At 40.6% G+C, this 14,956-nt stretch overlaps 2 protein-coding genes across 2 annotated transcripts; one reads left to right on the top strand and one right to left on the bottom strand.

Moving 5' to 3' along the window:
* Window positions 1–1,276, top strand: LOC9650128 (SUN domain-containing protein 4). Its single transcript, XM_024673358.1, has 4 exons — window positions 1–264; window positions 327–935; window positions 990–1,027; window positions 1,094–1,276. Exons 1-4 carry the CDS (start codon window positions 1–3, stop codon window positions 1,227–1,229), a joined length of 1,047 nt encoding a protein of 348 aa, XP_024529126.1. The 3' UTR covers window positions 1,230–1,276.
* Window positions 1,277–12,878: 11,602 nt separating this feature from the next.
* LOC9650127 (SUN domain-containing protein 5) lies at window positions 12,879–14,541 on the bottom strand. Its single transcript, XM_024673356.1, has 4 exons — window positions 14,254–14,541; window positions 13,257–14,111; window positions 13,159–13,205; window positions 12,879–13,100 (listed from the first exon to the last, which is right to left on the bottom strand). Exons 1-4 carry the CDS (start codon window positions 14,539–14,541, stop codon window positions 12,950–12,952), a joined length of 1,341 nt encoding a protein of 446 aa, XP_024529124.1. The 3' UTR covers window positions 12,879–12,949.
* Window positions 14,542–14,956: the final 415 nt, after the last annotated feature.

Here is a 14,956-nt window from a genome sequence, read left to right as displayed (position 1 = left end):
ATGGCGCGCCTTCCGGCGCTGCCGCGCGTGCTCTTCGTAATCTTGCTGCTGTCGAGATCGGCGACCGGGCTCCATTCTTCGATCACGCAGATTTGCGATGGTAAGCGATCTCGGCACGGGCAAAGCTCTCCGGAAGCGGAGCACCAGATTCTCGAGTCCGAGGAGCTTTATTTCGGGGGTCTGGAGCGCGATGAAGCCGAGATTTCGGTGGAGTTGGATGGAGTCGAGATCTTATCGGCTCGAACCGCTCTAGCCGCTGCCGAGGTAGGCTTTCCCATGATAGTTTTTTCTTATTGTTTCGTTTGAGCTGGTTTGAACTTTTCCAGAACCATGAGAAGCCTATGGAGAATACTGCTGTCCGCAAACGACTGAAAAAGGTGACACCTATTAGCTTGAAGGATTACAAAAGAATGGTGTCGTGGGCAAGCGGAAGTGACAAGTGGAACACCACGATCAAGCACAGGCTCGAGCCCGGGGGTGAGGAGTTCAACTTTGCCGCAGCCTCGCACGGTGCTCAAATAGTGACCTCAAGCAGCGATGGAGGTAATCTTCTCAAGGACAAGTACTTTCGCAGCCCATGCAAGGCCAAGGAGAAGTCTTTTGTCTTGAAGCTTGCAGAAGAAGTCTTGGTGGATACTGTCGTCATCGAAAATCACGAGCTCTACTCGTCCAATCCAAGGGAACTAGAGGTTCTGGGAACCCTCAGCTATCCTACAGAAAACTGGAGGCTCTTGGGAAATGTCGAAGCACAGAATATTTGTCGACCTCAAAGGTTTGTGCTGCCGAAGCCGGAGTGGGCGAGGTATCTGAAGCTGAGAATACTGTCCCACTATGGGAACGAGTATTACTGTACGTTGAATCATCTGCAAATTTTCGGTTCCGGCCTTGAAGGATTGATTGAAGAAGCTCAACCTTACTGTGAGCTGCAGCAGCAAGTAAGAATGTTTTCTTGTCGACTTTGTGGTTGCTCACAGTCTTTCCATTTCCAGGATGCCACACAAATCCACAAATTGCAGGAAGAGTTAAGGTTAGTCTGTTTTCCATAGCTTATATATTTGTCTTCTTTGTCTTCTTAAATTCTTCCCTCTTCCAGGCTACTCAAGAGCCAGATGGCTGACGACGTGTTGTATGTTGCTATTGCTGTCCTGGTTTTAGTGTCTGCCGTTCTCGTGTATCCGTGGATGGGTACTATCGTATGTTTGGTGGTGATCCACATAGCTACCTCTTGATTCAAGGCGATAATCCACACGCTGGCGGTTTATACTGGCTTTTCTCTTTGGCATGTCTATAAAGCATGGTTGACGATTTGAACACCCATCTTGAAGGACTACGAGGTGATGAAGGGACTGAAAGAGTATGATTGACTCTTGGAAAGCAAGTAAGATTATCATACTTTATGTTTCCTTCTCGTGCTCACTTCGCTTGATTGTCTTTGAAGCTGCCTGTCGCTGAGGCGATATTTTCCATCTAAGGGGGAGGTCAGGTCTGGTTCTCTCTCAATCCAAGTCGTTTTCTTATATAGCCTCTCTCTTCTTTTCTTTTATGTAGGCAAGTCCAGTATGGCGGCCAAAGACCAAATGCCCAGTCGTCTCTCCCTGGTGATGCTCATACTGACTGGGGAGGACTGGAGCAGCAGAGACAAGCTTTTGTCGTTTCGAAGTTTGTAGATCGATCAATTTGTCGTGAAATGTTGGCGATTTGTTTATTGCAGGTGGCGATGGTTTATTCTTGTGCAAATTAGTGTAAAGGAGTAAACGAAGAGAGGTCACCCTTTTCAGATTCTTGTTATGTTTTGGTGGTTACAGGAGGAAGCAGGTCTCTCTATGGTCTTCGTGGGGAATCTAATGTCGGAGCCAAAGTTCCAGCCTTGCTGAGTATAAGCGCATGGTGAACTCGAATGAATACGAGGGTTTGTTTGTCCGGCTGAACGGTGCTAGAGTCATGAGCTTCAACAAGGAGGCCCAGCAATATTCTCAACGGGGTCAAGGACCAGCAGTGCCGAGGACAAGTTCGTGGTTGTGGAGCTCTCGAACTGAGGAGTGGAAGCTCTTGGGGCGAAGGATGATATCGGGTCTTACTAGGCGTTAATACTCCCTAGGACAGATCACTCCGTAAGGTATCTCCAGCACAGGATACCGGGAGGAGTCCCTCTGCACGCTTGGCACATGGTGGTGTATGAGCCCTTGATCAAGCGCACCCGTCCCCAGGTTTTCTTTTTATTTTACCTTTAACAATTGCTAAAAATTCTCTTTTAGTGCTTCTTTACCCACTTTTTCTTTTTCCATTTTATTTTTTCCTCATTTTTCTTACTTTTTCCTCTTTCCATATAGACTTCAAACTTTTTTTTTTTCAGATGAGGGGGTAAAAGGGAGGACAAATGATGGAAAAAAGTTGAGTTAATGATATTGAAGCAAGTATAAAAGACATGAATTATGGAGTGAGTACAAATGATAATAGTATTAAAGTGAGGATGAACAATATGAATTGTATAAGTACAAATACAACAAAAACAAATAAAATCAATGCTTTAGAGCTTTCTTTCCTTCAAAGAGGGGATAAAAATGACGAATGAAGTGTGTCTAACATTTGCTATGTGAAGATGGATAAGGATGATACTCATTAATTTGAATTAATATAGATTTCAAATGCTGATCAAGGGGAAGATGAGGCTGTTCTTCCAGTTGAGCTCCAAGTACCTTCTCTTTAGCTCACTTTGCAACATGCAACAAAGTTTCAGCTTACTGAGGAGGAGTAGACAAGCTTGAGCATAGGATCTTCTCTCCAGCTTGATGAGCAGTGATATCCAGTGGCAGAGTAGCGAGGCATAGTGGCAAAGCATCTTCTCACCACAAAGTGAAAGTATAAAGGCCAGCAAGATTAGTTCTAACAAGGCAAGCTCTTTTTGGTAGGAAAACTTGTGATGCTCCAAGATTTTACTCCACCTATGAAGTTCTCCCTCAGGTGGCTTGGTCCCTTCTTTATCAAGAAGTAGATAGATAATTGACAATAGGTGATAGATGGGAGTACACAAATGGAATATATTGATATAAGTATAAAACATTATGATGATTTTTGGCTTTTATCATGTACTAAATATGTGTATAATATTTAAGACTAAAAAGACAATTCCACTTTATAATTTATTTTGCAGTAACTAATTGATAGTAGATCCTAGAATAAAATCATTCCTACCTTTCACATAATGGCATATACTTGAGGTGATATTTCTTTTTGTTTTGCCAAAAGTTACTCTATATAATAACTTTGAGTATGATTTTGAATTCAGTGTATACAAACTTTTAAGATTGTAGAACATAGTTTTTTATGCTTTTGATAAACCTTGATAAAAGCATAGGATTCTAAAACCTAAAGACAACCAAATGGAGAGGTTTCTTTTACATTACCAAGATCACTCACCGCTTTCATTCTCTTAGTTTTGTTTCATAAAGTTTTCTTTGCCAACGTTTTGATATTTGTCTTGGCTTTGTATCATTGGAGGCTATGATTCATACCAACACTGGTGTAGTTAAATGTTTGAGTGTGGGTGAAGGTGGACAGCATTAGGATTTACAACATTTTAAATTCAAAGATATTTGAGTTTTTGGATCTCTGATCAAAGTGTTATGTTATGCTTATACCAAAGCAAATGTGAAGCAAAAGTTAATCGTCATCATTTGTAATTCTAATGGAGATGCCACTCCAATATTAGCCACAAATCTACCAACTCCAACTCCACCCATAGATTCAATCATTGTGGCAGGCCGGGCAATAGCTTTAGGGCTCTTGATTGGCAAGCTGGGCTCCAATGGGAGGGATTTTGTGGTATTTAAAGTTGTTTGCTATGATTTTTAGTTTCCTACCTCTCTATTGATATGGGCTTATTTTTGCATAAACCCGTGAGCAAACTTCTATCCACATACAATAGCAACATCTTCTTTGAACTATCACTTTTTGTCAGTTCAAAATGAAAAGGATACAAACCAAGAAGGACATCCATAACTGGTGTAAGATTACTAAAATGTTATACAATTGAATAAAGAAGAAAGTGACTCCACCCACTAGAATAGTGGCAATTACAATGGAAGAGGTGGTCCATGACACATTTATGGAGCCATAAATGCTACACTCCTTGAGCTTCTATTAGTGATATGAAAACTATCCACTCAAAACATTATTTTTCTTTTGTTAGTGAAGATGTTAACACAGATCTTAGAGTGAAAAACCCTCACATGCCAAATGTTAAATATTATTTTTCTCCAAAACACCATGTCTAGAGTGAAGTGGCTCAAGTGGCTAATAAAGAGAGCACATCACAATAAGTTCAAATTACTTACTGTAGTATGGAGTTGAGATAATAAGCAATCTACTGAATGCTAGCAATATCCAATATAATATGTGTGGGGCTTCTGAGGGCCAAGTGTTAAACTTGAATCCACGGTGACAAATCTACTTTTATTCTAACCCCATATTTCCATGGGGAACGAAAGTAAATAAGATTTTTTAGATGGTGTAGATTGTTTTGCTATAACACCAATGCCAACTATACAAAATAAATATAAACTTTTATATTTTATATAATTACTAGAATGATATACTTTTATTTCAAATACTTGCAAGTGTTATCTTCATAATATTGCCTATATTTTTTATATATGTCTCATAGATACATGACCTTGCAAAAGAATCTTAATTCAAACTTAATAATTTTTAAATTCTGATAGATCTTTAATATTTAAAATCCAGAAAGAAAATTGTACAAATTTAAAGTGGATTTTCTACAAACTAATTCTATTTTATTTAAATATCTAAAAAACCTATATATTATTTTATATTAGTAAATATTTAAATTCTTGAATAAGAAGTCTCTATCAAAATATTTTTATTTATATATAATGCAAAAATATGTTAAAATATAAGGTTGAACCTTAATTTTTAAATGTTTATAATGTTTATATTAAAGTACATTTGAAATTTAAGCTCAAATCATGATCTCAACTTTTCAACATGTGAGCTCAAAAGTGGTCTAAGCTCTTCACCTCCACCTCAAGAACTTGCAAGCAGAGGCAATATTAATGAGAACACCTCCTTCTGGAAGTATAAAGCCCTAGCTGCAAGTTAGAAGTCATGAGAGATTTGCTGTTTTATTTGTGATCAATGTGAAAATAAAAAATTATCTTACACAATAATAGAGCATTTAGCCACAGTGGAGCCAAATTATACTAAGTGGTTTCTCAATTCTCTCATCATTGAGAGCTGATCCCTCCACTCGATAGACCACAAAACAGAGTTTACAAGGTCTAGTGTTGAGTGAAGATTCTTGAATTAGACATGATGATCCATACAAAAGGATTGATGTTTATAATTACTTCCACAATTCTTCTTAAAGTGGAATATAGCAATTTTTTATATTCCAAATCTAGACAGTGATCTAGTTGTGCCAGTTTTCAATGTACCAAAACTATAACAATCAAAAGAACTAGTATATATAGTTTCCCAACCTCCCTTGGCCTTCAGATTTTAGCCTCAATAGCCTTGGTAGACATCTTTGAAATATATTTTCTTGAAAATTGTTGCATGAGGGACTCCGATATATTCCAGGTTGTAGAGGGCCTCTTGATGTGTCGACCAACTGACTCCGATCTCATGTTGCAACATTGCTTAGCCTGGACTTACAAGAGATAAGAAGAACGCTCATATGTCTGGAGTTTTCTCAGCTCACATTTGTGAATCCAACGCTATGATGAATTTTCATGAGTTGCTAAGCATTGTAGCATGGGGGTCCTTGTGTCCCACGAAACAATTGTAACATGTGGTGGCGGCCACGAGCATTTAGGCCATTGGAGGTTTGTGGCCCCATTCACGGCGACAGAGCTTGCTGAAGCACCAGCAGGACTGCCTTGGTCATGATGAAGAACAAGGCTTTGCTGTTGAGTGTTTATATCAGCGTGGAGTCAAATGCAATAAGCATGTATAGACTTGGAAGTCTTCTTCACTTCCTTTTTTATTCCATTGGTTACTAAATGAATTTTGTACACTGGACCTTATCTTCTGGGAGTGATTTCTTCAGAGATTGGAGTTCAGCAAACTGCAAAGACTGTAATCTGGGGAGGCGCGGGGGTGTTCTTTGAATTATTGGTGGATTGCATGACAACATGATCTCCACTGCAAGGTCGGCAAATGCAGCTTGAATAAGGTGGTCCACTCCACTGCAAGGTCGGCCAGCAGCTTGAACAAGATGATCCACTCCACAATTGCTGGACGTTTTTCCAATCCAACTGATTGTGGGATTGATGAGCGCACAGATCCCAGTCTCGACCAGATGCATCCAGCACCAGATGCTTGAGATCCTGGACGATGCTCTTGTATATGGTCCCAAATATATTTTTAATGGTTTGACAAAGGTAATTGAAATTTTTTTCTACTGTATTATTACATATACAATGTTTCTTACTAGGATTTTGTATGTAGTGGCGCCAACTTGAGATGCAAAGTACATGAGAGCGCTGACAACATTTTGATAGAGAAGTTTTACTGTCATGAATGAATCTTGGTCGTGATCGAGATTGCGAGATAAAGATTGGAATGCTACTTAGTTAGATCGCGACATAGCAGTAGAACACAATGAGAAAGGCGATGAAAGATCACGAGACGATCACCGTGTTCTCCAATCTCGCTCGGCCACTCGCAGAATATGGGCTCCATCTGCCATTATTGCGCCTTATGGAACGGCGCAGATCATGAACGGTGAAGAGCTTCAAACAGATTGGACGGTCCGATCTTATTTAAATAAGAATCAGTAGTGAAATATCCTATCTTGTATGAACCAAAGATTGGTCGCTCGGATTTTGGAACGCCACTCCCAAGCTCTGCAGGAGTGCTGTGCCACCAGATATCTCGTGAAAGGAAAAGAGATCCATCGATCCCTAGCAGCAGCGTTAGAACCCGCGATCGCGATGCCAAATCGTTCAAATGTATGGGAAGTGTGGGTGTGTGGATCTCTCCAAGCAAGTCTTTGCCGAGATCAAACAGCCCAACACCTTCTCCTGGAACATCATGATGCCTGCGTCGAGAACGAACACAGCGACGATGGGCTCAGATTTTTCTCCAGCATTCAAATCCAGACGTGGTTTTCTCGAGTTCTCCGAGGTGAGCATCTCTGGCATATTCCCAGTCTGGGCATATCCAAATGGCTGACCACGTGGCACACACTAGTGTTTATAACCGACTTTCATAGCTACCCTTTGATTCAAAGCGATCCAACGGTTTCTATTCGGGGTTTATAAAGGGCTAAATCCTTTGACTTAGTATGGCGCTTCTGTTCTTCGAGATCTTGCTCTTATGCTCTGTGTTTCAACTGGGTATCCTAACTTCGGTACGTCTTTCCATTGCTCTCTGTTTCTCTTGACGCAAATTGTGCAGGGAACTAGCCTTGCCGAGTATGAATACGATGGTCCATATGTCCGGTTCGAAGAACACAACTATGCCGCGGCTGCAAACGGAGCCAGAGTCGTGAGCTTAAACATTGAGGCCCGGGGTGGTGGCAACATTCTCAACAGGTACAAGGACCAGTACTATAGCAGCCCATGCAGTGCCGAGGACAAGTTCGTGGTTGTGGAGCTCTCGAAGGAGATTTTTGTAGGTGCAATCCTCATTGCCAGCTACAATGACGATTCGTCCCATCCAAGAGATCTGGAGATTCTAGGAAGTCTGGAGTATCCGGCTGAGGAATGGAAGCTCTTGGGGAGGCTTGAGGCGAAGGATGATATTGGGGCTTTCCAGGTGTTCATACTCCCTAGGTCAGATCACTCAGTGAGGTATCTCAAGCTCAGGATATTGTCACACCATCGGGAGGAGACGCTCTGCACGCTTGGCACCATGATGGTGTATGAGCCGTTGATAAAGCGCACCCGTCCCCAAGTCTTTGGTGCTCCATTCAAGCCACAACAGCCACCATCGCCCAAAGTGCCTCCCGTTGGAGATACTTGTACGTGTAAATCGGCCAAGGAGTTGCTTGGTGAAGAGATTCAGAAGGTAATTGGTGATGCTGCTTGCTTGCATGATCACTAAAGTTTAGACTGGAGCAAGCATCTGTCATTTGAGTTCTCCTTTTGTTTTGGTGATTTGCTCATGTTCTTTGCAGATATTGGCCAAGGTGGAGAGCTGTAATATATGGAGTTTTGATCGTTTTGTTGCTTTATTGGCACTTCCTTTCTTTCTTTTCCTTTTCCCATCATTAGTAGACAAATGTGGCCTAGATCAAGGGTTTTTTAGAGGGATCATATTCTCCTCAGGAATGCTTTATCTTATAATGGTGGTGTCTAAGTATTTTTAATTATTTTTTAAAAAATTAAATTAATAATCATCATAATTCCAAAGAGCTAAAATTCCAATTGAGCATAATGGTCCATTTGACCAAATCACTTTTACTTGAGGATCTTGTGCTCACCCCAACTATGAACCTCTTTAAGTATTGGAATGTAAAACATAAATCTTTAAGCCCCAGTTGAGTTAAAGGTTGTTGCGAATGTGACTATAAGTATTGAAAATTACATGTGGGCAAGTCTTTTTAAATATTCTTTCCTTACTATTATGACGGCATGAGATCAATATTGTTAGTCCTTTTTTTAACCCTTTTTGTTCAAGTGTTACTAAATTGAACTTAGCATCTATAGTTAGCCAGATGACTCCTATATGTTTCATATTGAGCATATTCAGTTTGACTTTTAATTCTCTTTTACTTTGTTTTGCATCAGTTTGACAAAAACCCTTACATATTAAGACTAGTCTTTTAATATTGCTATATAATAGTTTATCATGTCCACTAAACACCCTTGTGATCATGCTTTATATGTTACTTCCCTCTAGTCTTATTGGTTATTTATGAAAAGTGTCTAAATATACTAGTTGGGCATTTTTACAAAATGTAAAATTTGTCCTAAACACAACAGTGTTATTCTTGTGTCCAAATTTACAATCTAACACTATTCCATATTTAATAAGTTTTTATGATTGTCCTAGAGACTAACTCTTGGGACTAAGGTGAAATCCCAAAGCATACATTCTTCAAAAGGGGGGATGTGAGGGGGTTTCAAATGCGTGTTTGTTTTTGTTTTGCATCTAATTTACATTTAAGCTTAAGTTCCATACCATGTTAGTTAGTGGAGTACCTATATCCTTACACTAAGTTATCGGTTGTAAGTGATTAAATTTTTTATTTTATTTTAGTCACTTAACCACACCTCCAACCATTTGGAGGAGTCTCACTCATAACTTCCATAAGTTCTATTTTGAACTTGGGGACTTATTAGCTCTAAAAATGACATCCACGCCATTCAACTTTTACATTTGGTCCAAGTGCTTTACATGTTCAATCCCATGATTGACATCCAAAGGTACTATTGACATATTAGCATATTACGCTAAAGCCATGCCTATTCAACTTTGTCATACCGGTGATCCAACACCACTTACATCACAATCCTGTTTCTCAAATATTAAAGTATCTGTCCATGAGTGATCATCCCAAATCCACTCCTTAACATCTTTAGGATGCCCGTATACATGGGAAACAACATTCCCCAATATCCTTTTTTTAGTCCCCACTAAGTCCTTTTCCGTCCATAGCCGTGTTTGCTAACACTGCCAATGGGTCAAGGCCTACAGGCCCGACCACTATGTTTTACTGACTTTTGGGACTTCCTCATCATATGACCATATTCTTAGTCTCTACATTAGAGAATTGCTCCTTTACCTTTCTATAGTCTAGGACTTTAAGATAACATTTCGGAACACTATAACTCTATACGAGCCTCATGGGTATTCTCCTCACCTTCTGCCTTTGGGTGCTAGCCATGTGGCTAGAGTGAAATTATGATAAGCCACACTAGATATCCAAGTAGGTAATGCCACCCACACTTTGGGAGCATTAACCATTTGATCTTCTGAGGGAGCTAAAGCTAGCTTGTGAACACTTCACCATGTTACTTCGCTTGTCTATCTGTATTCACTCTAGCTTTTGACTCCTCAATGGATATATCATCGCCCAATAGGGATAGCCTTCTATGGTCACACTAGCCTTTCTTGGCCAAACTAATTCCACTGGAGCTCAACCCCCACACTCTCCCTACTATACTTTTGGAACTGCTTGCATACTTAGAAGTTTGGCTTTGCCCTTTTATTCAGTGGCTCAAGGCTCTGAAACTTGGGTTTTGCTTCATTGCCTTTGGACACATGGCATGGCACATAAAGGGTTAAGGTTTTGCTCCATGGTTATCCTATGATAAACCACCATAGGGTTTAGGGTCATCAAAACTGGAGCATATGGAGCACTTGGACCAAAGTGCAAATATACTTTTGATGCTACCTTTGGGGTTTTAATAAATATCCAAAGTTAGAATGTGGACATATAAAAGTACAAATAAATGTACTAATCAAATGTGTGGTTATGTGATTAAAGTACAATGGAAAATTTAATCATTTATATGGAGTTAGTGTTCTTTTGAGCTAAGGAAGGGGAAAATGAGTTTCTATGAAGTATACATATAAGATTTAGTATATGTAATAAAGAACTTTTCAAAAGCTTTAGCATTTAAAGAAGGAAGACATGTTGAAACAAAGCCTTCTATTGAAATGTTATGCAAATAAATGAAAAAGAAAGTGATTTCACACTTTTAAATGATGGTAACTATAGTTGAGGAAGTGGTTGTAGTAGATATATAAAGTAGACTTTACTAATGATAAAAAAATTATCTATTCAAAGTGTTTTTTTTCCTTTGCTAGTGAAAATGTTGAGATAAACCTTAAAACCAACAACTTTTACGAACTTGATGTTAAGTATTATATTACTCTAAGACACCACCTCTAAATTAAGCCATATTAAGTTCTTAATAAAGAGAGTGTAGCATAATAGATTGAAATTTTTTTATTATAGTGTGGAGTTGAGGCAATGGGCAATCCATTAGATGCAAAAAAAATCCAATGTAAAGTAGTGCATGTGATTATGAGATGAAATTTAAATATACTATCACCATAAATCTTTGGAACTTTAGGAGATAAATGAGGATAAAATAGTTATTAAAAGTTTTTTCATCAAGCAATTGCCCCTTTTCCAATTCGCTTAAAGAAAGAAAAATAGGGTGCACTATATATGGTATTAGAGCACATTATTCTACACAATAAAAGGATTGATAAATTCAATACTTAGCTTAGTAGGGGTTATTTATCAATAGTTGGGATTGCAGTAAGGGTGATGTTCCTCTTGGCTCAAGTGGATGATTAATTGCCTCATATAGAATACTTAATTTATACATAATGGAATGATTGGTAAATTTAGTGTGGAAATAGAGGTGTTAATTCCCCTTAGTTTAGTAGAAGTTGTTAAAAGACGATAAATACAATCTCTAATGGATTCTAGATTGTAATGACAATTTTGATTATTATGGAGATAACTTTGGACACAAAATAGAGATTTCATGGGGTAGGTGTTAATTTTTCAATCTATCATTTAATCCTTTATTTTCTACTTTTTCCCAACTTTTTTTTTTTTTTTATAGCTTAAACCACCTTCTCATGTTCCTAATGTTTCTTCTTTATCTACCACTTTGGTTTAACTTTAGCTAGAGTTTTAATTTGAGTGCATGTTCCCAATTATGAGTGTAAGGACTAAAGTCTACTTTTCTCTCAAGCCTAGTCATTTTCCATGTTTACTTACTTTTCTTTTGCAGTTTATATAGGAAGGAAGTAGATCACATAGCAAATGGACAAATGCATTTGCTCATGTTAACATGCAATGCTTTGTTGAGAGCCTTTGTTTTATCACTACACCATCTTGTGAAGGAAATGCATTCCGAATCCATAGAGTGGTTGTATCCAAGCTACGAATCCTCATCTACCTTGCACTCATAGGGTTTTTGGTAATCCTAGTACTGATGTTGAGATTGTTAGCAATTGTTTTTTGTACACTATAATCCAAGCACTATCCATCCGAAACATATTCCCTATCTGTTATGTAGACTAACACTGATTATGTAATTAGTGTCGACCCTTTCACTGTATAAATACATGTACTAAACCTTGTTAATAGAATATTCTAAATATATACAAGTGGAAAAAAACTGTTAAAGGTGGAATATGTGGCCAAAATGAATTTTTTTCTTTTTGGGAAGCAGATTGAGGAGTGTCTTGTATAATTTCTTGATGTCCTTATCTTCTTTGCAATATGTGATAAATGTTTATCTTGATTGGTTTTCATGAACTGAATGAAACAGGAAACAACATTTATACCACTGCAGTGGCAAGCAAGGCAAAGCTTTCTGGAGCAGCAAGCAGTCAGCACTGACTGAACGAGTTCTAGAAGTGCGACAACCAATGCACTGCATGTCCAAGTTTGATAGATGTGAAAATCCATGGCATGTGCTGTGGATGCACCAGCGTCTCAAAAGCGTGAGAGGACTCGGTTGAAGTTAGATCAGACGTGGTGTCCATGGCTGCGATATTTGGAGTGAGGACAGGTTTTCATCACCAAAGACTGCCAAGCATGAAGGATGCACAGGTTCTTAACTAGCTGGTCTTTTTCTAGGATCTTGTCTAGAGTGCATGGCTAGGGCATTGGCATTGCCACTTACCTCATAAAAGGAAGCTGAAGATGGTCTAGTTCTGATGTAGCTTCGGGGCTGGATTGTTTTTTTGTAGGTGCTGATGCAAGTCAAAATGCCAGGAAAAGTCTTTCCTTGGCATGGAAGACTATCGCATAAGACATTTCTTCTGGTGCTTTCACCCACACGCTCATCACTGACGTATTCAAGATTGTGTTTGTGCCTCCAACACAATTTTTTTCACGTTGGGCTGTGAAATGGTCCCGTCTTCCGAATGAATATTAATTTCCAGAGGTTGTGACGGTGCAGTTGGATTATAGCGTACAAAAAACAATTGCTAGCAGTCTCGAAAATCTTTACATCAGTACTAGGATTACCAAAAACCCTGTGAGCGCAAGGCGGACGAGGATTCGTAGCTTGGATACAACCACAAGCATCGCCACCAACGTCAACATGAGCGAGTGCACCTGTCCATTTGCTATGCGATCTACTTCCTTCCTACATAGACTGCAAAAGAAAAGTAAGCAAACATGAGAAATGCACTAGGCTTGAGAGAAAAGTAAACCTCAGTCCCTCCATGGATTCGGAATACATCTCCTTCACAAGACGGTGCTGCAAAGATGAAGTAATGAGAGAAGAAAACATAAGAAAAGGCTTTCTTACTTGCTCTTGCACAGAGTCGTTAAGACTCTTAAGCTGCTCCATCACGTTGGTGAGCTCCTCTTGGTAGTCATTGACAGCAGCAGTGTTCTGGGAGTTCGAAACCTCCACGTACTCTTCGAAAGTTTTCTGCTCGCTTTCTAGTTGCTTCAGCTGTTCGATGAGGAACTTGTTGACCGACGTGGTGGAAACACTGCTGGAATCCCCTGGCGAACTGCCAATCAAGTCTTCAAGCATGCGCCCGATTGCGACTCCAAACACCTCCACGGAGCTAAGCGTGCAATAGAACTCCGTCCCATAATGTGACAACATCCTGAGCTTGAGGTACCTCGCCCACTCCTGCTTCGCTAGAATAAACCTCTGAGGCTGCCTGACGTTCTTCGCCTCGAACTTCCCCAAGAGTTTCCACCCTGACGAAGGATAACTCAGGCTTCCGAGAAGCTCCAGCTCCCTTGGATTGGACGAGTAGAGCTCGTAGTTGGCGATGACAAATGTTTCCACCAGAATTTCTTCAGCCAGCTCCACAATCACGAACTTGTCCTTGGCGCCGCATGGGTTTCGAAAGTACTTGTCGTTGTCCTTGATGAGAATGTTGCCACCACCCTTGCCTTCCTTGTTTACGCCCAGAACTTTTGCACCGAGTGAGGCTGCGGCATAGTTGTGATGTTGTTTGCGATTGAGCTTGTGCCTGTTCTCGTCGTCTTGATTCTCGCTTGCCAGGAACTCAGTCCTCATATGCTCGTCTCGAGTAGCGCTAGCAAGAGGAACACTTCGTTTGGCGAGAGGAACACTTCGTTCTTCCGCTAGCTGTGTGGAGGCACTGACTTCTTCACTCGCTTCTTGACCGTTGCCAGAATTCTGGAAATTTTCGTCAGCTCAGAAAAACAAGATGGAAGGACCTCAACTGGAGAGATTGCTTCGAATAGCCTCTGATTCTCGCTTCCCGGGAACTCAATCCTCGGCATTTGCATATGCTCGTCTGGACTAGCGAGAGGAACACTTCGTTCTTCGGAGGCACTGACTTCTTCTTCACCGTTGCTAGAATTCTGGAATTCTCGTCAGAAACAAGATGGAAGAAGAAGCGAGATAGAAGTGGAGAACTTGCCCTGTCACGGGACGAAATATCGAGGCGCTGCTCTTCCAGCTCGAGAATCGGGTGATGCGCCTGCAAAATCCCCGGGATTGAAGCTTCATCGACCTCCGGAAGCTTGGAATGGAGTTCCATCCCGATCCCCAGTCCCGACACGATCAAGAGCACGAGCACCACAAGACGTAGATCGCTCACCATACCGCCGGCGATCGATCGACGAAAGAACCTAGATCGGCGTTTCTATAAACCCTAGCCCGCGCCAGAGGAAGAACACATCCCTGAAATACCTTAGAGGAGAGGCATCGGTGCCTTGTCCATCGCCACCGCACCCCTGGCAGGATTCGACCCTGGAAACCATTCCCCGCCAGATTTCAATTGCGAATATTCTCTAGCTGTTCGTACATGGCGTTTCCGTACGAATTGAAGAGATACTTGGAATCTTCCCGCAAATGCCCGTTCTGCGAGAAAGCCGAGAGAATCGAGTTCCAGCTGACGAGATTCCTCTCCGGCATCGCATCAAAGAGCTTCCGCGCGTTTTCGAGGTCTTCGTTCTGCGAGAACGCCACCAGCATTGCCGTGTAGAAGATGAGATCCCACTCGGGCATGGAAGCAA

Source organism: Selaginella moellendorffii, unplaced genomic scaffold, assembly GCF_000143415.4.
Source record: "Selaginella moellendorffii unplaced genomic scaffold, v1.0 SELMOscaffold_10, whole genome shotgun sequence".
In the NCBI taxonomy this organism is placed as follows: Eukaryota; Viridiplantae; Streptophyta; class Lycopodiopsida; order Selaginellales; family Selaginellaceae; genus Selaginella; species Selaginella moellendorffii.
Note: the sequence above shows the minus strand (reverse complement) of the source record. Positions and strands in the feature narration are given on the sequence as shown.

Bases quoted from the DNA above. Each gene is read 5' to 3' on its own strand.
- LOC9650128 (XM_024673358.1), top strand. From the start codon at position 1: ATGGCGCGCCTTCCGGCGCTGCCGCGCGTGCTCTTCGTAATCTTGCTG. The intron at 936-989 runs GTAAGAATGTTT...TTCCATTTCCAG, and splicing joins ACTGTGAGCTGCAGCAGCAA to GATGCCACACAAATCCACAA. The intron at 1,028-1,093 runs GTTAGTCTGTTT...TCCCTCTTCCAG, and splicing joins AAATTGCAGGAAGAGTTAAG to GCTACTCAAGAGCCAGATGG.
- LOC9650127 (XM_024673356.1), bottom strand. From the start codon at position 14,541: ATGGTGAGCGATCTACGTCTTGTGGTGCTCGTGCTCTTGATCGTGTCG. The intron at 14,112-14,253 runs GTGTTCCTCTCG...GAAAATTTCCAG, and splicing joins CAGTGCCTCCGAAGAACGAA to AATTCTGGCAACGGTCAAGA. The intron at 13,101-13,158 runs GTTTACTTTTCT...TTTCTTTTGCAG, and splicing joins GAATCCATGGAGGGACTGAG to TCTATGTAGGAAGGAAGTAG.